The 23618-nt window shown below is 39.9% G+C and overlaps 1 protein-coding gene across 1 annotated transcript; it reads right to left on the minus strand.

The window, feature by feature from the left end:
- Nucleotides 1–6997: 6997 nt before the first annotated feature.
- Nucleotides 6998–23123, minus strand: LOC137986063 (SH3 and PX domain-containing protein 2A-like). Its single transcript, XM_068833438.1, has 4 exons — nt 23097–23123; nt 20743–20885; nt 16219–16286; nt 6998–14487 (listed from the first exon to the last, which is right to left on the minus strand). Exons 2-4 carry the CDS (start codon nt 20852–20854, stop codon nt 13210–13212), a joined length of 1458 nt encoding a protein of 485 aa, XP_068689539.1. The 5' UTR covers nt 20855–20885; nt 23097–23123; the 3' UTR covers nt 6998–13209.
- Nucleotides 23124–23618: the final 495 nt, after the last annotated feature.

Genomic DNA, 23618 nt, shown 5'->3' on the forward strand with positions numbered 1-23618 from the left:
TAAAAGAAACGCTGTGCCTCAATTCGGTGGCCCTTTCAAATGCAAGATGCGGTATTTCTCTCTTCTTTTTTTCAGTTAGATTTGGACTAATCGGTTATAAAATACGCGAATCGCGCTTGACGGGAATTCAATGTTCCAAGTGGCACAGCCCTTTCGCCTACCACACCAACTGCGCCGACTAACGCAGTCTTCCTCTATTATTTTAACTGGTAGCCTTATTTATCAGTAGTTATCAGGATATACAACTTGACTTTGGAACCTTTTCAAACCTTCCTTTACAGCTAATGGCCTACTTTCACTTTGTGGTGATTCTTTTCTGATAAACACATCAGTCTCTCAAAATATCACTAGTGTCGATTTTCTTTAATTGCTTGTGCAAACACAAATACAAAAACACACCAAAAAACACGGAAAATCTGTATATCACCAAACGAGTCTACATACTTTATAGTTTACTACAAAACCGTTAATACTATCGCCAAAATTCTATTTAACGACAACTAACATTGCTCACAAGCCTAAAACGATAACTTCAGCAATCGTCACATCACTTACGGCGCTGAAAACAATTATTCCTGATAAATACAGTCTCGGTCACAAATGTTGTAACACAGACGGCAATTTGCCCCCTCTCCCCCTTCAATGTTGATGTTTATGGGTTGGAGTGCAAAAACCAACCGGTAAATGCAACATTGATTGGAGGGAGGAGGAGGGGTACGTTATTAACAGCCTTGATGCGCTTCACTTGCTGTTCAAGCGAAGTGTTACAACTATTTATGACCGAGATTGTCTGGGTGTTGAATGACGTAATTCAGACAACGAAAAGCGCCATTACCAATGTATTCTATAACGTTTGCTTTCATGGGACTTTTATAATGAAAATATGTCGAAGCATGTTTAGCTACTTTTGAAATTGATAGAAAGAGATGACTTGTTGCTAAAAGGGAAAGATATCTTGTAGATTTACGAGCGAAAAGCTGCACAAGCGTAATGGCCTTTAATTGAACCCTGTTTCGATATTAAACGTCACACGGCCAAGAGCTTTTTACTGAAGCCACGTTAAATTGAAGGACTTTTCGATAGTAAAGTTGCTGATTTTTGTGATATTTCAACAGCAACGGTTGAAAGAATTTCCAAAAGAAATAGGAACACTCCTGCGTGTTTAAAAAAATTGTCAAAAAGAGGGCGTAAGTTCAAGCTACTGTAAGTAACACACTGAGAAGGCACATCATTTGCTGTCTCAGGTTCCTGCGAAAAAGAGACGGGACTTTTACCTGTAAAAGAATAGACACTGTGCATAATGATCCGAACGAGGGGTGGTGGTACCAAGTATTATTTATTACCTTAACTCGTTTTCAGCTCCATAGCGTACAACAGTAAATGTTCTCTTTTTGGTGTGTAAACACATTCTTACACCGGTGGAGTATGTGGAAAAAAGGTTGTTGGTTTCATCATAAGGTTGCAAGTACTATTTTCAACGATTTGTCTTCCACTTTTTTACTTAACAATCAATTGTCTTGTTGTTTTACCTTTTAATAGGTATTGAAATTATAGCTCTGCAAAGAAAAAGTTATATTTACTGGTATATTCCCTTAGATAAAGGACTCCACCCATTGACTTATAGAAAATTGCTTGTGCAAACAATGAACATCATCATTGTGATCACGGTACACCGTCACCGTTTCATCCAAAATTATTCACGCTCCCTTTAAATCGGTCTTCTTTGCCCAATTGTTTACTAGAAAATAAGCACTAGAACACAACTTAACAATAGCGAGATTTTCAAGCCATTGGCCTTTTTTTCCTTCAAAATCTCAACGGTACACCATGGTGATCCGTTGTCAGTAAATTAATTACAGTCTACTGAAATTATTTAGCAATGAACGGATCACCATGGTGTACCGTTGCAAATAAGCCTAAGAAATGTGCTGTTGTGATTTCTACTAATTGTGCTTACACATAGTAATTACTACTTGTTCAGAACGATTAAACTTCCTAGTTTTTTCAAAACACAACGCCAAAATTAAGACGAAAAGGATGGTGATCCGTCAACGGTACACCACAATCCCGTGTAACCAAAATAGGAACAGAGTTTAGGACTGGGGATAGACTAGTTCAGGAAAACAAACACTCAGACGAACTTGCATCATTCCACTCTCTTTAATCCAGACATAGGAAGGTACACTGAGAAGATAGGCGTATCATAGGCGTATCTCCTTTAAAGAAAACCCGCATATCTAAATGGTCTTGGGTGCTCGCAGCTGAACCTAATGGCCTTCTAATAGTAACACCAAACCATGCCATAAGATGATATTTGCTGTTCATCTGAAATAATTTAGAAATACGACTTCCGCCGCTTTTGTATCTACCCTGCGAAGGTTGTACTTGACGGGTTGCAAAATGAGCTATACATATATGCAAGAAGACTTAAAAGAAACGCTGTGCCTCAATTCGGTGGCCCTTTCAAATGCAAGATGCGGTATTTCTCTCTTCTTTTTTTCAGTTAGATTTGGACTAATCGGTTATAAAATACGCGAATCGCGCTTGACGGGAATTCAATGTTCCAAGTGGCACAGCCCTTTCGCCTACCACACCAACTGCGCCGACTAACGCAGTCTTCCTCTATTATTTTAACTGGTAGCCTTATTTATCAGTAGTTATCAGGATATACAACTTGACTTTGGAACCTTTTCAAACCTTCCTTTACAGCTAATGGCCTACTTTCACTTTGTGGTGATTCTTTTCTGATAAACACATCAGTCTCTCAAAATATCACTAGTGTCGATTTTCTTTAATTGCTTGTGCAAACACAAATACAAAAACACACCAAAAAACACGGAAAATCTGTATATCACCAAACGAGTCTACATACTTTATAGTTTACTACAAAACCGTTAATACTATCGCCAAAATTCTATTTAACGACAACTAACATTGCTCACAAGCCTAAAACGATAACTTCAGCAATCGTCACATCACTTACGGCGCTGAAAACAATTATTCCTGATAAATACAGTCTCGGTCACAAATGTTGTAACACAGACGGCAATTTGCCCCCTCTCCCCCTTCAATGTTGATGTTTATGGGTTGGAGTGCAAAAACCAACCGGTAAATGCAACATTGATTGGAGGGAGGAGGAGGGGTACGTTATTAACAGCCTTGATGCGCTTCACTTGCTGTTCAAGCGAAGTGTTACAACTATTTATGACCGAGATTGTCTGGGTGTTGAATGACGTAATTCAGACAACGAAAAGCGCCATTACCAATGTATTCTATAACGTTTGCTTTCATGGGACTTTTATAATGAAAATATGTCGAAGCATGTTTAGCTACTTTTGAAATTGATAGAAAGAGATGACTTGTTGCTAAAAGGGAAAGATATCTTGTAGATTTACGAGCGAAAAGCTGCACAAGCGTAATGGCCTTTAATTGAACCCTGTTTCGATATTAAACGTCACACGGCCAAGAGCTTTTTACTGAAGCCACGTTAAATTGAAGGACTTTTCGATAGTAAAGTTGCTGATTTTTGTGATATTTCAACAGCAACGGTTGAAAGAATTTCCAAAAGAAATAGGAACACTCCTGCGTGTTTAAAAAAATTGTCAAAAAGAGGGCGTAAGTTCAAGCTACTGTAAGTAACACACTGAGAAGGCACATCATTTGCTGTCTCAGGTTCCTGCGAAAAAGAGACGGGACTTTTACCTGTAAAAGAATAGACACTGTGCATAATGATCCGAACGAGGGGTGGTGGTACCAAGTATTATTTATTACCTTAACTCGTTTTCAGCTCCATAGCGTACAACAGTAAATGTTCTCTTTTTGGTGTGTAAACACATTCTTACACCGGTGGAGTATGTGGAAAAAAGGTTGTTGGTTTCATCATAAGGTTGCAAGTACTATTTTCAACGATTTGTCTTCCACTTTTTTACTTAACAATCAATTGTCTTGTTGTTTTACCTTTTAATAGGTATTGAAATTATAGCTCTGCAAAGAAAAAGTTATATTTACTGGTATATTCCCTTAGATAAAGGACTCCACCCATTGACTTATAGAAAATTGCTTGTGCAAACAATGAACATCATCATTGTGATCACGGTACACCGTCACCGTTTCATCCAAAATTATTCACGCTCCCTTTAAATCGGTCTTCTTTGCCCAATTGTTTACTAGAAAATAAGCACTAGAACACAACTTAACAATAGCGAGATTTTCAAGCCATTGGCCTTTTTTTCCTTCAAAATCTCAACGGTACACCATGGTGATCCGTTGTCAGTAAATTAATTACAGTCTACTGAAATTATTTAGCAATGAACGGATCACCATGGTGTACCGTTGCAAATAAGCCTAAGAAATGTGCTGTTGTGATTTCTACTAATTGTGCTTACACATAGTAATTACTACTTGTTCAGAACGATTAAACTTCCTAGTTTTTTCAAAACACAACGCCAAAATTAAGACGAAAAGGATGGTGATCCGTCAACGGTACACCACAATCCCGTGTAACCAAAATAGGAACAGAGTTTAGGACTGGGGATAGACTAGTTCAGGAAAACAAACACTCAGACGAACTTGCATCATTCCACTCTCTTTAATCCAGACATAGGAAGGTACACTGAGAAGATAGGCGTATCATAGGCGTATCTCCTTTAAAGAAAACCCGCATATCTAAATGGTCTTGGGTGCTCGCAGCTGAACCTAATGGCCTTCTAATAGTAACACCAAACCATGCCATAAGATGATATTTGCTGTTCATCTGAAATAATTTAGAAATACGACTTCCGCCGCTTTTGTATCTACCCTGCGAAGGTTGTACTTGACGGGTTGCAAAATGAGCTATACATATATGCAAGAAGACTTAAAAGAAACGCTGTGCCTCAATTCGGTGGCCCTTTCAAATGCAAGATGCGGTATTTCTCTCTTCTTTTTTTCAGTTAGATTTGGACTAATCGGTTATAAAATACGCGAATCGCGCTTGACGGGAATTCAATGTTCCAAGTGGCACAGCCCTTTCGCCTACCACACCAACTGCGCCGACTAACGCAGTCTTCCTCTATTATTTTAACTGGTAGCCTTATTTATCAGTAGTTATCAGGATATACAACTTGACTTTGGAACCTTTTCAAACCTTCCTTTACAGCTAATGGCCTACTTTCACTTTGTGGTGATTCTTTTCTGATAAACACATCAGTCTCTCAAAATATCACTAGTGTCGATTTTCTTTAATTGCTTGTGCAAACACAAATACAAAAACACACCAAAAAACACGGAAAATCTGTATATCACCAAACGAGTCTACATACTTTATAGTTTACTACAAAACCGTTAATACTATCGCCAAAATTCTATTTAACGACAACTAACATTGCTCACAAGCCTAAAACGATAACTTCAGCAATCGTCACATCACTTACGGCGCTGAAAACAATTATTCCTGATAAATACAGTCTCGGTCACAAATGTTGTAACACAGACGGCAATTTGCCCCCTCTCCCCCTTCAATGTTGATGTTTATGGGTTGGAGTGCAAAAACCAACCGGTAAATGCAACATTGATTGGAGGGAGGAGGAGGGGTACGTTATTAACAGCCTTGATGCGCTTCACTTGCTGTTCAAGCGAAGTGTTACAACTATTTATGACCGAGATTGTCTGGGTGTTGAATGACGTAATTCAGACAACGAAAAGCGCCATTACCAATGTATTCTATAACGTTTGCTTTCATGGGACTTTTATAATGAAAATATGTCGAAGCATGTTTAGCTACTTTTGAAATTGATAGAAAGAGATGACTTGTTGCTAAAAGGGAAAGATATCTTGTAGATTTACGAGCGAAAAGCTGCACAAGCGTAATGGCCTTTAATTGAACCCTGTTTCGATATTAAACGTCACACGGCCAAGAGCTTTTTACTGAAGCCACGTTAAATTGAAGGACTTTTCGATAGTAAAGTTGCTGATTTTTGTGATATTTCAACAGCAACGGTTGAAAGAATTTCCAAAAGAAATAGGAACACTCCTGCGTGTTTAAAAAAATTGTCAAAAAGAGGGCGTAAGTTCAAGCTACTGTAAGTAACACACTGAGAAGGCACATCATTTGCTGTCTCAGGTTCCTGCGAAAAAGAGACGGGACTTTTACCTGTAAAAGAATAGACACTGTGCATAATGATCCGAACGAGGGGTGGTGGTACCAAGTATTATTTATTACCTTAACTCGTTTTCAGCTCCATAGCGTACAACAGTAAATGTTCTCTTTTTGGTGTGTAAACACATTCTTACACCGGTGGAGTATGTGGAAAAAAGGTTGTTGGTTTCATCATAAGGTTGCAAGTACTATTTTCAACGATTTGTCTTCCACTTTTTTACTTAACAATCAATTGTCTTGTTGTTTTACCTTTTAATAGGTATTGAAATTATAGCTCTGCAAAGAAAAAGTTATATTTACTGGTATATTCCCTTAGATAAAGGACTCCACCCATTGACTTATAGAAAATTGCTTGTGCAAACAATGAACATCATCATTGTGATCACGGTACACCGTCACCGTTTCATCCAAAATTATTCACGCTCCCTTTAAATCGGTCTTCTTTGCCCAATTGTTTACTAGAAAATAAGCACTAGAACACAACTTAACAATAGCGAGATTTTCAAGCCATTGGCCTTTTTTTCCTTCAAAATCTCAACGGTACACCATGGTGATCCGTTGTCAGTAAATTAATTACAGTCTACTGAAATTATTTAGCAATGAACGGATCACCATGGTGTACCGTTGCAAATAAGCCTAAGAAATGTGCTGTTGTGATTTCTACTAATTGTGCTTACACATAGTAATTACTACTTGTTCAGAACGATTAAACTTCCTAGTTTTTTCAAAACACAACGCCAAAATTAAGACGAAAAGGATGGTGATCCGTCAACGGTACACCACAATCCCGTGTAACCAAAATAGGAACAGAGTTTAGGACTGGGGATAGACTAGTTCAGGAAAACAAACACTCAGACGAACTTGCATCATTCCACTCTCTTTAATCCAGACATAGGAAGGTACACTGAGAAGATAGGCGTATCATAGGCGTATCTCCTTTAAAGAAAACCCGCATATCTAAATGGTCTTGGGTGCTCGCAGCTGAACCTAATGGCCTTCTAATAGTAACACCAAACCATGCCATAAGATGATATTTGCTGTTCATCTGAAATAATTTAGAAATACGACTTCCGCCGCTTTTGTATCTACCCTGCGAAGGTTGTACTTGACGGGTTGCAAAATGAGCTATACATATATGCAAGAAGACTTAAAAGAAACGCTGTGCCTCAATTCGGTGGCCCTTTCAAATGCAAGATGCGGTATTTCTCTCTTCTTTTTTTCAGTTAGATTTGGACTAATCGGTTATAAAATACGCGAATCGCGCTTGACGGGAATTCAATGTTCCAAGTGGCACAGCCCTTTCGCCTACCACACCAACTGCGCCGACTAACGCAGTCTTCCTCTATTATTTTAACTGGTAGCCTTATTTATCAGTAGTTATCAGGATATACAACTTGACTTTGGAACCTTTTCAAACCTTCCTTTACAGCTAATGGCCTACTTTCACTTTGTGGTGATTCTTTTCTGATAAACACATCAGTCTCTCAAAATATCACTAGTGTCGATTTTCTTTAATTGCTTGTGCAAACACAAATACAAAAACACACCAAAAAACACGGAAAATCTGTATATCACCAAACGAGTCTACATACTTTATAGTTTACTACAAAACCGTTAATACTATCGCCAAAATTCTATTTAACGACAACTAACATTGCTCACAAGCCTAAAACGATAACTTCAGCAATCGTCACATCACTTACGGCGCTGAAAACAATTATTCCTGATAAATACAGTCTCGGTCACAAATGTTGTAACACAGACGGCAATTTGCCCCCTCTCCCCCTTCAATGTTGATGTTTATGGGTTGGAGTGCAAAAACCAACCGGTAAATGCAACATTGATTGGAGGGAGGAGGAGGGGTACGTTATTAACAGCCTTGATGCGCTTCACTTGCTGTTCAAGCGAAGTGTTACAACTATTTATGACCGAGATTGTAGGTTTCCTTTTGTAACTCTTGCCCTGTAGTAAGGGTATTCGCCAATACTCTAGGGAGCCACCTTAAAGCCGGTTGTACCTATACGGTTACACGATAGTTCACCCGAACAAGATGGAATAATCGCGAAATACTTAAAGTGGTACTACGACCAAAAAAACAATTCTTTTTTTTCTTGGGATTTCAAAACTATGTTAACTAAACACCAACTGACCCAAGTTTTAAGTTCTGATTTTAAAAAGACACCCGTTTATTTTAACTGGAATTTTCTTATTTATTGGTCCGCCATTACTAACTTTAAAATCTTGAGAGAGCTGGGTCGAGGAGAAAATGACGTCAAAGACTCACTAGTTTAAGAATGCAATGCGTGTGTACGCGGCCGAATTAATATGCAGCACGGGAGTTTCGGGCTTTCAGACTTTTAAACCCGTGTTTTGCATATGTAATAAATTGCGTTTACAGGCTGAAATTTTAAGCTAGTGAGTAAATGACGTCATTTTCTCTAGCTCCAACCCTCTGAGGTCCAATCGGCCAGTGTTGAACGTGAATAATAGCGGACCGTGAAATCCAATACACTCAAAATAGACAGCCTTTGGATAAAACTCAAAGCTCAAAATTTTGCCAGTTAGGTGTTAAGCAAACACGCTTTCAAAATCTGAAGAAAAAAAGGAAATGATTTTTTGATCATAGTACCACTTTAAGATAGCGCGAAGTTAAATTTTGGAGTGACGCTTTCGTTGACGATGCCTTTGTCCTTGCTTAAACTCCCTTTTATGTCCAGCCTGCTCCAGTAAAAAGCCCCTCAAGAATGAAGAGAAGAACGTGGAAGCGACTAGGAGTATTTCTACTCCCCCCCCCCCCCCCTGGATAGGATGCCAGTCCATCGCAGGGTTTACCCCCCAGCATTAAATTCGCCGGTACCCATTTATACACCTGGGCGGAGAGAGGCACCGTGAGAGTAAAGTGTCTTGTCCAAGAACACAACACAATGTCCCCGGCCAGGACGCAAACCCGGACCACTTGCTCCGGAGTCGAGCACCCTAACCATGAGGCCACCCCGCGTCCCTGATAGGAGGTTAAATATGGGGAAAAGAACTAATTAGTGCTTTGATTGTCGAGAATCCGCACATGGTCGTAGGTTCGACTCCCGCAGAGAGCACTTGGACTTTTTTCCAAGTATCCCCGAGTTAATATTTGGATAAAATTCTCTGTAAAAGCAAAATATGCAGACAATGTTTTGAAGAGCAACTATTTGCAACAACCTGGCTAAATTTTTAGTGAATGCCGAGCGGTCAGTCATGCGGAGTCAAAACCAGGGCTTGAAATTGCGACTAAACTGGTCGTCAATGCGACCAAAAATTGAGTGCTGGCGACTAGATTTTCAGAACTGGTCGCCAGCTGGCGAATCACGTTTTGTCTGATAACCCAGGATAAACAGTAGACAACTTTTGTATTTGAATCCTTACATGATGAAATCGGTCGGAACTGGTAGCTTGAACACGACTCACCTTTCTTTCTCCATTAAAATAATGTATAAATACTACAAGAAAATCGGTTTCTCACATTGTTAATTAATAGCACAAATGTACTTCGATACTTCGATCACGGCGTTTACTAGGCGCCATATTGTTTCAGCGGCTTCATGGGATCGTGGGCGCACTTAAACATCGTATGCTTCTTGCCGGTTACAATAATTTTGCGCCCGGAATACGAAGATTCATCCAGAAGGTTAATTGAAAATTCCAATCCATCGTCAGTTTGAATGCTGAAAACGTAGATTTAGCCATATTACCGAAGGACCTCCTCGGAACTAGCTTGATATTGATAATATATTGATAATGAACCTGGACATCGCATAATGAGTTTGAAATTTGCATGGAACCTGGTGATGTAATTCGGAGGACTGGGGAGAAAAATTTTAACGCCGTATCCCACAACCGCGCGCGGCCTTATTTTCGAATTCAACATGGCCAACCCACCCTCTACCTCTGAAATGACTATTATCGACAATTCCTAAGTTTCTCTAAATTGACTATTATCGTCAATTTAGGACGCTTAGCGCTTGATAAGAATTATGGGAAATGAATATCTATTTTTAAAATCCGAATCCCAATGCCTAAACTCGCTGGACTCGAAACTGGGAATTTTCGATTAATGACCCTTTAACTTAACCACTAGACTACCGCAATATTTTTTCTTCCGAATGCTGCTGTAAACGTGTATTATCATCGGCTACTAAACAAGTTTAAAAAGGAGAAAATGTCGGTTACCAACCCTTAAGAGAAAGCTAACCATTTTAAAATCAAGTACTAGACTTAACCACTATTCAGCAATGATTTTAAATATACTAATTAGATTTGATAAATAATCGGTGCAATTGTTAGCCAGTTGATCTTTAGTTGTTAAGTGGATAAAAACAGTTCCTTCACATTGGGAGCTCCGGGTTCAAATCCCGTCCAGGGATCCCACTTTTCTTTTTTCCTTTCAGCTGCCACCACAAGTCCTGGGACAGAGTAATCCTAAAATGACGATAACAGTCAATCCAGGGAAAATTACGAATTGTCGATAATAGTCATTTCAGAGGTAGAGGATATGTTGACATGGCAGAGGCGAGGTTAGATCTTATCGGGTCTACTTGAATGTTCATTCAGTAACAGGAAATGTGGTAGACACGTAATGATCTGTTGAGTTTTGGCGATGGCAATGCTGCAGAGAGTTTGGAAAGAAAACCTAAGGCCGCGCGCGGTTGTGGGATACGACGTTAAAATTCTTCTTCCCAGTCCTCTAGATTACGACACCAGATCACTTAGAAGTGGGTTAGAGAACTTGTTCCCTTCGTTAGAAAGCGAACACCTGCAAAATTGACTGCACAAGGTTATTAATAAATGGAGATAAATATCGGTAGAAAAGTACGTTAAGAAACCAAGTTCCTCTGATTCTAGAGACTACTGAAACCGTATACGAGCCGCTGCTTTTATTTTATCTCGGTCGGAGACTGGTACGAGCGTTGTGGTTGTCTGGGGGCCTAGGCCGAGCAATTGTAGTATTGCGTTTAGTCGCGATAAAAGTAAGTTGATTGCCACAGCAACTACGTTTTGAAGAGGTGAAAAGCAAGGATAAAGGACCCATGTTTGCTTTGCTATGGAAAACACGGACTGTGCTTCGCTCCATTTCAAATAACCCTAAAGAACACCATCATCAAACTAAAGACAAAGCCGAAAACAACGATGGCTTTAGAGATCTTTCTCGTGCTATTTAATAATTATGACTTTCCTTGTATGCAAAGTTGGCGACCAAAATTTATGATCTGGCGGCCAAATTTTCCCCATTAGTCGCCAGCTGGCACCTGAGCAAAAAAGTTAATTTCAAGCCCTGAAAACGTACGCACAACTCGCCATATTTTTAATTCGAGAAAATAAGAGAAAGTAGAACTTGCGCGGCGGCTTCCCGGTAATGCAACGATAGTCTGCTGCTTGCAGCAACTCTCCACAGTGATTCTTTATTCTTGGTTTTCGCTCACGTGATCAACAGCCGTGTTTTTCAACGAAAACAAAAGAAAGCGTTTGCATAATAATATACTTCAATTCCCAGAGGATTGGTCGGAACACCAACATGGCCGTCGTTTCTTTGTTTGGGGACACCAACATGGCTGTGACATCATTGGAAAACCAAGAATAAGAAAGCTCTAGAAGAGGTGATTTTGAATATGGTAAAATCTCAATTCCAAAAAGTTTTCATTTTTAGGGTGGTTGATACGATAATAATCCAAGGGTTTCTCTAATTTATTACATCAATTGGTGAACTGATCCTTGCAATCAGAATGCCTCTCGGCAGTGCGATTAAATATCGAATCGCACTATTTTTTTTCTCTAAATCGCACCTTTTCCCAGCCAATGTGAAAGGAATACTAAAACAAAACAACCAATCGGATTACAAGGATTGTTTAAAGTAACCAATCAAATTGCAGGAAAATGAAAGACAAAGAAAGCCATTGTGTGGCGAATTTTGTTACTTTTGTTCCAAAACTTTGCTTTAAAAAATAATGGATGAATTGAATTTATCGATAAATAATGGTAATTGAACTTCGTGTCGTGCAATTTTGGTCTGAAGTCATACCTGAGATTATTGAAATCACACGTATTATATATCTGTAAGTTGCATCCAAATGGATTATTTCAGCGTGAAATATAAAGGCCAGGCCAAACGATAAACGTTGGACGATTAATCATGTTGGATGATGTTGGAATATGCTTGATACATTAAACATTCGATCCAACATCTTTTCATGACATTTCTTTCGTTTGGCTGGTCTCAACCAATATGTTGCAATAGTGCACACGCATTGTGACTATATATGGAGACCACAGACATCTTCCATGCGTCTTATGTTTGGTCAAGCATGTTGAAAGGATGTTTGATATTGTTTGACCACCACGTAATGCTCAACATTTATCATTTGGCCAGGCCTTAAGGGAACCCCTGATATGTGACGTCTAGGATTCATTATCCTTTAACCAATGTAAAGGAGTAGAAAGGACTGCTTTGGTTGACAAATATCAAAACTAAATCAAAGATGACTCCTTTGAAACTTTGAGAATTGGAACTATACCTTCTACCACTTACAAATTTTACTCATTGATGAGGATCCAGTCAAAAACCGACTAACACCCTGTCCCTAAAAAGGGGACCACTTGCAGATTCTACTCTGTCTGACGCATATATGTATGGTCAATTTTCAAACGACAATTGGGAATCCCCGCCCCTAACCGGTACCCAGGGGGCGAAAATATCAATTTCAAGAAATGGCGATGAAGGCATCGCCCACGCCACAAAACACTAAATTGCCAATTTAGTGTTTTTGGCGTTGGAGGTTTTTTTCCTCCGTTTCTGCAGGCGCGGAAGCCATTTTAATAAATTTTATTCCGTCGAATGCAAAAGCAAAATCAGGTAAAATGAGCTAGTTTAGCATCTTCCAGAGACTTTAGTTGTACTACTACCGATCCAATTGTAAGTTGCTTGCGGCCAACATTGTTCAACACGAAAAATAGGAGATAATTATAATTTTCGGGAAGTGACGTTTCCGTTGGCATCGTCGATGTCAACGCTCCAGATATATTCTCTAACCCTTACCATTCTACTACAAGGGCTTTAAGTAATTTGAAGGAGCCCACCCTGACCTATTTCCAATTTTTACAAGCCACCAGCCTCCTTCGTCCATTTGTAGAACTTCCATTCGATCACCTTGTTTGAAACTAATGCATTCACTATCATCTTGATCAGCGTATTCTGCCAAGGCCACGTAAACTGTCTTCTCTGTCTGCTTGGTTGCCAGTGGTGGGTCCAGTTTAGCCGGTTTCACAGGTTTGACTGGCTTATCAGGTACCGATGGCTTTACATTAACTACTTCTAAGTACGAAGCGGGAGCCCATCCTTCGTTACCATCCTTTGTTTTAACGAGCCACCAGCCACTTCCAGAATCTTCCAAAAACTCGAATTCGTCACCTTTGTGGAACGACAAACTCTCGCCTTCCGTCGAGACGAAAGACTCCAAAGACTTGCACATCTTTTTATTTTTATCCGCAACAAATTTTGATTGTACGTTTGATGGTGTGTGTGTCGCATCCTTGCTGGAAACCTTTGTGCGAGGTTTTACTTGAGGTCTACCTGGACGGTCTGGTTTTCTCGGAACTACATGTTGTACGGTACCAGGCTTACTTTGCCGAGACTTCTCCACACTAACATGCTTTTCTTGCTCGGTTGATTGAAGATCCGATTTACCGTTGAAGAAAGGTTTTTTAGTCGGAGCAACAGGTCTCGGTGGCGCGGATTTCTTTTCCGAGCTGGCAGCCAGGTAGCTAGACGGCGCCCATCCTTCATTTCCATGTATTTTTACATATGACCATCCATCTTGTTTGTCTACTACACGTGCGATTTGCCCTTCTTTAAATGAAATGCTTCCAGCAAAATTACCGTCATAGTCCGCCAAAGTTACAAATGTTCCAAGAATGTCAGACGTCTTTGAAATAATTGATGCGTTGTTTGTTGAGGAACTCTCTTTCCTGAAATCACTTTGTGTCTCAAAATGTTGTAGCTGTTGTTGTTGTTTTTCCAATGCAGCCGGGATTTCTTCCTGTGGTCTTTCCTTTCCTCTCTTTCCTAAATAAGACGATGGTATCCAACCCTCTTGGCCCCCGATTTTTCCCAGCCACCACCCATTAGGAGATTTGTCAAGAACTTCAACTGACAAACCTTCACCGAAATTTAAAGCACCCTCAATACCCAGTGAACGAAAGTCGCCAACTGTAAAATACTCAACTTCTGGTGACTTCGGGGCACGAACGGCGCCTAACTCCAGAGTTTGCTCATACGACATGTTGGTGACGTGGAGGGGTCGCTTGTGTATAGACCTTTTGACCTTTGCAAAATGACGAATTAAGGAAATTAGAAACTAGATGCGCAATAGTCCAGATTTATACTTATACCAGAAATAATCAGCTGTGAGAATTTCAAAGTAATTTACAAAAGCAACTTTCACTGCAGTGCACTTGGTAACTCTTGTTACGCACTCGCGCGAGAAAAAAACCAGTACTAGTAGGACCCTCAAAATAAAGCCAATTCGTTGTACGGAACACAGTTCAAAAAAATGCTTCCTTGACTAAGTTCATCACTGAATGAATCCGAATCAACTGCTTTGAAGACAGAGACGGGAATGTCCCTGAAGGTTAGGTGGTAGTGGGTGCGTGCGTGCGTGAGTGAGTGAGTGAGTGAGTGAGTGAGTGAGTGAGTGAGTGAGTGAGTGAGTGAGTGAGTGAGTGAGCGAGCGAGCGAGCGAATGGATGGATGAGGAAGTGAGGGTGCATCTACCAAGGTGGCTCTTAGCCTACTAATTATAATTATCATTTAAATCAACTGAAATCAATCATTGATTTTTGAGGAGAATAGATAACCGGAGTAGCTGGAGAAATAGAGCTGTGTAAATCAGCCAGGAAGAAAATAATTCAGCATCCAGTTAAAATCATCCTTTCTTTCAGTGCCAAATTTGTCTCGCAAACCGTACCTTGTTTAAAGTGCACCTAACCCCCCAAATTTTAGTTGGAGTAAATGATTTACCGTATTTTTTATAGTACATTGGTGAAAAAATTATTAGATTTGCTCAAATCTAGTATCTTTTATGGCCCCTCAAAGTTTGAAAAATCGCACCTAAATGGCAGCCATCTTGGTTCAAGTCCGAGTAACGGGAGGATTGGGGCTAGTAGTTGCTATGACGTAGAAAGGAGAACGAGTGTGTTGACGTAGTTCACATAGTTCGCATATGGTCCTCTGTTGTAGTCCAGAAAATGACAAAGAGATGTATTGCTGCTGGTTGCAGCAACGTGAGAAATTTAAAAGAAGGTATTTCTCTTCATAAGTTGCCATTCTACAACGACGATCGTACAGAAGCCAAGAAAAGAAGGAAGAAATGGGTCGATTTTGTTCGACTGAAGCGAGCGAAATGGCAACCATCGCAATCTTCAGTGCTATGTTCCGAACATTTAAAGCGTGAAGATTTTGTTCGTTCAGCTGATCTGGGCGATGAACAAAACGTCGACATTTCCAAGAGATGGCTTAGGACGGACGACTTTGGAGTGTGTGTTTTTCATTCAGTGCTGTTAAAAAAAGAAGAATTCCAAAAGCTAACAGAATAAAGCTGTGAAAATAGTAAACAACACCGGGAAACACTCTCACGCGGTTCTCCTTTCTACGTCACAGCTCGACTCGCCCCAGGTCGCGGACTTGAACAAAATGTTTCTCAACTTCTACTAGACGTAGAAAATCGAGCATTCACCCAAATCGAAAAATTCTTTCACCAATTAACTTCAAACAGTATGGAGATTTATTCAAGCTACAATTATATTTTGGGGTTAGGTGCACTTTAACCAAAAGCCGCGTTTACCTCGGAAAACGGTTAAGCTCTTAAACCACTTTCGCTGACTCCAGTGTACCTCGGCTGGTAAATTAGCAACAGTATTGAGCTGACATTTCTATTATTTCCCTTGTTTGCGTTCACGGTGTGGTTTATCAAATTATACACACTTGCCAAAGGACAAAAGAGCTCAGCATACGGAGCATAATTTTTCAATCAATAAGTTCACAATACAAAACTCACCGAACTTTTTCGAGGAGGAAGTTTCCGACCTTTCATTTTCGTTGACTGATCGCCGCGAATTTTTGTTTCTGCACGACAAGAAAACAAAGTCAACAGTCACAAAATGAAAAAAGAGCAGACGTAAATACCAATCCCACCCCCGCTAGCAGAGATATCAGCTCACACGGTGTATTGAATATCGAAAAGGTCTCAACCATCAATTGGCCCGCTTGCCTTTGGCTGGGAAAACAAAAATAAAACACGTTATGTCGAATGCTTCCCCCCTTTAAAACAAGCCCCCCTTCCCCCTTATTGTTCATAACCAAATCAATAAATGATAGACTGTAACGACAGTAACACTTCATGAGGACTGATTCGGTATGGTCTATTCCCGTGCACTAATTACTGGGTTGCCATATGGCAATCCAGTCGAAAACTGCGTATAATTTGTCCGTTTTATTATTTTTTTCCGTGTCGGGAAAAGTCTTTCCTGTCGCTCCCCGCTCTTCTGTCCGTATTCTTGGTAGGTTTCATGGGGTGGTAGAAATGCGTAGATTTTATCCAGTGGGCACAGTATAATATTTTATTAACCTGCAATGGCGTCGAAAGTCATTTTAACGCGAATGGAGTTTTAGTGGATCTTTAAACAAAATATACCCTTATGGAGCTCAAGAATGGAACGCCAATTGGATTAACAAGGCAGGCTGTGAAAATTGAATGTCTGGAATCTTAAAAGCGACGAGTAATGGTCTTCGACAACATTGCATCTTTCGCCATCGGATATCAAATGCAAAGTGAGCTTTGTTTCTAATATTTTACTAACTGTGATTTTATGTACAACACTGAATTCTGTATGCGTTTAACAAACATTGAAGGAATGGAACGCCTTGAATGAATCTGTGTTTACTGAAGTCGCAACTCAGCTGTCTGGCAATTTACATTTATTTTGTACTGAACTCTTCTCAGTCTTCAGGTAAAAAAATAACTGGAAATGTGCTTCATTATTCACGGAAAAGATTTTTCAGAAAATGGTTTGACCCTAAACTGTGAGAAATTTATTTAATTGCATGTGATTTGTAACACCGGGGTTGTGCTTCTTGTTTGCGCGCACGCAATTGCTGGTTTTCACTCACGTGACCAACAGCCATGTTTTTCAACGAAAACAAAAGGAAGCGTTTGCATAATAACAGAGTTAAATTCCCGGAGGATTTGGTCGGGGCATCAATATGGCCGCCTTTTCTTTGTTTAGGGGCACCAACATGGCGGTCGTGACGTCATGTGAAAGCCAAGAATAGACCACTTTCGATATATTAAAATGCAGTCCTAAACAAAAGGCATCATCTCGAGGCTCTGGGGAATAAATATAAGGATTTGTATGAGTTTTTTTCCCCAGAGCCTCGAGATGAAACCTTTTATTTGGGACTGAATTTTCATATATCGAAAGTGGTCTATTGAAATAGGCAAGATTTTTAAACGATGTATCAGTGGAATATTTTTTGTAATTTCATATTCTCTGTCAAACATTTGCTTCTGAAGCTTGAAAATTGCGAAATTTAGACGCAGCCCACGAAAATTCGTTAACTAGTTTTTTGTTACGTCTATTATTGGACGCCCCTCGATCTTTTTCTACTTTTTGTCGGTCTTGGCGGCAGCCGATTATACAAACCAAAAGCAAATGCTTGCCTTCGTGGTGATTTTTTGAACAATAATTATTGCACACAAAGTATTCATCCCAGACCCTGTGCGGTCTTATTTGAAACAGTTACTACATTTGGTTTTTCTTAATTTTGATGATAAATAGCCCTGTTTCGATCGATCATTGTTTCTAGCTTTTCTAATATGTCGTTGTCAACACTGTTCAATTATGATTTCTTTTCTTTGGTTTTTTGCTAAAAGATAAATGTGTTTCGCACTGCAACGGAATAATGCCCCGTCCACACGTATCCGGAGATTTTTGTATCCGCCAATTTTTCATGCGGATACAAAAATATCTGCGTCCACACGTAGCGTATACGAATCGTATACGATCGTCCACACGTATCCGATTCGTATCCAGACATCTCAAAGGATTAGTCAACAGAGCATGCACATTACAAAGAAAGCTGAGCCTGCGATAATTTTGGCGCCAAATTCGCGGCTTTCTTGTTTGTTTACTTGAGGTTTCAACACGTGTGAGCTTAGACGTTCTCAAGTAGTTAAAGTTTAGATTTAACATTGCAACATTTAGTTCGAGACACGCTATTAGGCTTGAAAGTAGTCCTAGTAGCATTGAACACACAACGTTTCTGCTCGCCTCCATTTTGGAAAATCTCGCGCGGAAAAAGACTGGTTCTGATACTGAGACGTCGGCGTATACAAAAATATACGGATACGAGCGTCCACACGTATCCGGATACACAGCGTATACAGAAATTTCCACTCTGGAGAGCGTATACAGAAATCTCCAGATACACCGAGCGTATACGGCGGACACGTGTGGACGCTAGGTGTATCCGCATAAAAAAATTTGCCGATACAAAAATCTCCGGATACGTGTGGACGGGGCATAAATCTTCCGAGGCATTTTGATGAAAAGAACTCGGAAAAATATATAATCAGTGCGTGACAAAATGATTGCGTGACGCGAAGAACAAATGCGCAATAACAATAGGTGGCACCGTCCTTAACTGGAATGCTGCAGTTCAATACCACCCAACTCAGTGCCTTCCGTTTTTGTAACAGATACCACAGGCAACCCAGTTTACGCTCATGGAGCGTCTAGTATAGTCATGGTTCACGATTCTTATTCCCACATATCTCAAAGCTTCATGGCGGTGTACAATTCTTTCTCTGGGGTGAGATCGATCGTCAGCTTGTAAAGGCGCCTCTGGTAGCCGCTATCAGTCCATATTTGATCTCACCCACGTATGTGAAAGGAAGATCACAACACCGGGGGTCTACCCCCTACTCTTCACAAACAGTGTGGGTTCTCTAACGTCCCATGAGCGTTCTCTCCGACCTTGAAAAAAAAATTCCTCTGGCACCCAGGGTACCTACAGCGTTGATTAACAGGAAATGTTTTGAGACGGGGTCTACGGTTTATAGTCCTTATTTGAGAAGACTTGAAAGTCTAACCATTTGCAGATATCATTACAAAGACACCACTTTTTCCTAAGTGTTGGTCCGGCCGGAGTGGAACTCACGGCCTCCCCGCATGACAGTCCGATGCTCAACCAACTGAGCTACCGGTGCGCGGTTAAAACGCGGTTTATAATAATAAAGGATATTACGGTAAGTGCAAACTTACATAAGAGTTGCCCAGGCAATGTTACAAATTGCAGTAGCAAAGACGGCAATTTAGTACCATATGTGTGTAGATCACCGTTGTCAACAGGAACCGAACAAGTGACCACACGGTTCCGCTTTAGCGCGGAGCATCCTTATTTTTGGTCCATAGTAATTGCACCGACGATCAATGCCCATGTGAAATCTCAATTAAGAAATTCTTTTTGAAACTAAAACTGACCAAAGTTGATCATGTTGGTTTCGCAATACACTTTAAAACTTTTATTTACGTTATGTCAGTTGTGTTTTCTACAATACTGCTGGTTAATTTGAATTTTTCTGCTTGTAACCAACATTTCAGTAATCAATAGAGATTAAAGAATCATTGTATTGACAGTTATATATAAGGATCATCTTGTAAAATTTTACTGTTATACTCATTATGGCTGGTGATGATGTTTGAAACATCGAAACATGTTCCTTCAACTCGAAAGTGTGGTTGCATTTTTAAAAATAATAACTGTTCTTACAGTTGAGCCCACGTCTCAAGGGCGATAGCTTCAGAAGGCGCGAAAACGGGACTTTTGGGTCAAAACAAGAATTATAAAATTTGGCCAGACAAACCTCAATTTACTCAGAAAAGGTGAAGGAAACAGTCAAGAATCAAGAAATCGCATAGTCCTTGGATAAGAAATTTTCAAGAATCAAAAAAATCGCATAGTTCTTGGATACGAAATTTTCTTATCCAAGGACTATGCGATTTCTTGATTCTTGACTGTTTCCTTCACCTTGTCTGAGTAAATTGAGGTTTGTCTGGCCAAATCTTATCGTGGGAAGTACGGCAAGGCACTGTGTAGCATATGGACGTGTTACCCAAATGCGCGAAAATATCGAAGGTAGCTTCCATCCAGGAAGTGTTGTTTCTCTTCTTCTGAGAAAAAACAGATTCTGGATAGGAACTCAATAATTTTTTCGCATTTTGCGTGCTAAATCTCTTACTCTTCTGTTTATAATGATCTAATGGTTGAACCGAAAGCCTCGCTTCCGCGAGCTCTGAAAAGAACACGTGGGCTCAACTGCAATAACAGCTATAGTAGCACTTGTGCTATTCAGACCATTTGAAAAACTTATTCAATTAAGAAAACAGAAAAAAAATTGAAACCAGAGAAAAAGGGGCAAAACAAGTTTTGATTACAGACTGACAAGCCTGCTTCTCACCACATCCTATATGTAAATTTCGTGCAGATCTTCAGCATTGCTGAAAACCAACAACGCACTTACCTGGTGCCTTAGCAACAACCTGCCCGCGTGCTGTGCTTGCACCGTCCTTCCTTATTAATGAATTTGAGCCTATAGCTTGCAGCTGAGAGGGACTGGGTTTCTTGAGGTACATAGCAGGGGCCCACCCTTCACAATTCTGATATCTAAAAAAAATGGATAAGAACATTAAACTAAACGAGAAAGCTCAGTTAGTTGTGCGATAGCAAATTAGGCGCAAATCATGAGAAATACTCGGCAAAAGAAATTGTCATTTCTTATTTGTTATTCAAAAGGAAAGGAAAGGAAAGGAACTTTATTTAAAGTACCTATGATCCTTATTTTTTTCACCGCTTTTAAACTGTTGTTAAATATCTATAGTGTCTGGACTGTAGTACTTCAAAAAATTTCCCTCAAAGTGTATCCACGCGTTTCAGCGGGCCTTTATATTTGGTCAATCCAGTGGGTCCTGGTAACTAATGACGTCAAAGAAAGAATGTAATTCCACTCTGAATCGTCAGAACATTCACGGCATCCGAAGGGTAACTATCGTCCGACATTTCTATAAAGACTTAGCTCTAGATTTTCAACAAGACTTCTATTTTACACGTTTGCACATTTCTTTCTGGAGAGATGATATTAAGCTACTTCTTTGACGTCATTAGTTACCAGGGCCCAACTGGCTCGGCCAAAATTTGTTGCGAATAAATGAAACGCCCGTTAAAACGCGTGGCTACACGATGAAGGAAGCATAGACAAGGTCAATCTTATCATGTTTCCCGGAAAATATCCGTCAAAATCGTAAAATGCGTCAAAAAAAGGTGCAAAAGACTCCGATCTCAAGTTATTCTCTATATTTCAAATCTGAAAAACACTAACGGTAAAGAACTACAAACTGCAAATCTTTTCCATTTTTGTCACACAAAAGTAAAATCAAGGGAGTCATTAAAAAAAAAAAAAAAAAACGCGATGACACCACGATACCGTCAAATATTGGTTATTGGGCAGTACAATTCTCACACAACATATTTCCCGCGTTGCTGATTTTTTTTAATTGGCAGATTTTACACCGCAAAAGGAATTATCAACTGATCCAAATCTGTAGATTTTGAACGAAAAATGAAAGTAGGGATATACCTATCACCTCAAGAAAACGCCTTTCTACCCTTACACTGTACTCTTCCCCAGGTTAAACAAGTCACAATGCATACACGCACAGGAGACTAATACAAAACAAAAGGCATCATCGCGAGGCTCTGGGGAATAAACTCATACAAACCCTTATACTTATTCCCCAGAGCCTCGAGATGATATATTTTGTTTTCGACTGAATTTTAATATATCGAAATTGGTCTATTCAACAGACCTCTTTCAAAATGGCGGCCAAATATAAATATTCTTCTGTTTTAATGCTAATAAGCCTTTCTAGCCTCGCTACGAGGAGCAAATTTCAAAAGATTTTTGTTTGAAAATGAGGGTAATAGGTCTAATTACATAAATACAAAAGAAAGTAAAGATGGTCGCCCTTTACGAAGGCGATTTATACCCGACGCTTCGACACTCTTGCTAAGTGTCCTCTTCAGGGGTGTTTTATTAAGCTGTTACAATAGTCCTTTTATGCGCTCACTAATTAACGTCATTTCCTATTCATGAGGTGTAAATAGGTGTCAGGTTTCAGACGGCCATCATCACGGTTCAAAGGAGCGTGGGCGGAATTTTTATTTATTTATTATTTTCATTTATTTATTTATTTGCAACACACAACCTACAACAATGTACATAAAGAATAAAATCAACTAATAACAAACAGCATACTATACAAGTCGCACGTACTAAAGTACATATTATGGGCGGAATTAAGTTGCCAGTCTTCCAAACAAAGGCGGTGATAGTACCCAGGTTAGTGGTGATATACTTGTTAATTACTCCACCCAATTGTATGGTGGTTTGGTAAAGCATGCTCCGACAACGCTGAGTTTCCTCTTTCGCAAGGGGAATACGTGTCTCGTTGATATTCCTTTAAACGCGTGCCAACTGACGAGGTTTTGTTCGATACACTCATGTTCAGCTTTAGATCACCCCCGAAGAAGAGTGCCAAAATGAATCGTAAATTTGAAGTTGGATTCAGGATTTAAGAAAGCAATATGTTTGATTGTTCACCTGGCTGCTTTGTGAACAGTTTTGGAACTGTTAATACCAACATAAAACTCCCACGCTGTCGTTTTCAGGGGAGTCGTATTCCACCTCCTCACGAATCAGAGTCTCCTTTGTGGGGAGGTAAGTGTGAAATACGACTCCTGAAAAAACGACTGCGTGGGGAGACTAGATTAAAACACCGACGCCTTGTCGATTTTCAATGAATACTTATTGAAACTCACCGCACAAGCCACCATCCATCCAAGTTCTTCTCGCCATACAGTACCAACACACAATCTCAAACGACCTTTCCTCGTCAAGCTCATGCTTATAAGCTGAAGTGGTGCATCTATTTCTCTGCATAAGGAAAGTTGAATATAAGCAAATGTAAGAGATCCGAGTAATAATTTCCAAAACCTTAGTGAGAGACATCGCTTTTTGTTGGACAAGACGGTCTTTTCCACACAAGAATATATGAATGCCTTACTGGGCGCACTGCCGGACTCAAACACCAAATCACATGACGTAACTATGGCCAATGATCATACAGCAGTATGAGTTTCATTCCGGGTACGAGTTCTAAAATTCATACGGCGCTACATGAATTACCACCTGCAGGGTCCGACGCACGAATCAAGATACAACAAATCATGGGGTCCATTGATTTGTTATTAAGTATGCTTCTTGGCAAATGCTTCAACAAACACATACTGTCAGTGGTTTTCGATAGCGTTTTGCAAAGTAAACGGGTTTAATAATGAAAG

Source organism: Montipora foliosa, unplaced genomic scaffold (assembly GCF_036669935.1).
Source record: "Montipora foliosa isolate CH-2021 unplaced genomic scaffold, ASM3666993v2 scaffold_134, whole genome shotgun sequence".
Classification (NCBI taxonomy): Eukaryota; Metazoa; Cnidaria; class Anthozoa; order Scleractinia; family Acroporidae; genus Montipora; species Montipora foliosa.

What these genes read in the sequence shown, in the direction of transcription:
- LOC137986063 (XM_068833438.1), bottom strand. Translation starts at nt 20,854, where the DNA reads ATGTACCTCAAGAAACCCAGTCCCTCTCAGCTGCAAGCTATAGGCTCA. An exon ending in GGTTGTTGCTAAGGCACCAG is followed by an intron (nt 16,287 to 20,742) that starts GTAAGTGCGTTG and finishes CTTGTCGTGCAG; the next exon opens with AAACAAAAATTCGCGGCGAT. An exon ending in TTCCTCCTCGAAAAAGTTCG is followed by an intron (nt 14,488 to 16,218) that starts GTGAGTTTTGTA and finishes CATTTTGCAAAG; the next exon opens with GTCAAAAGGTCTATACACAA.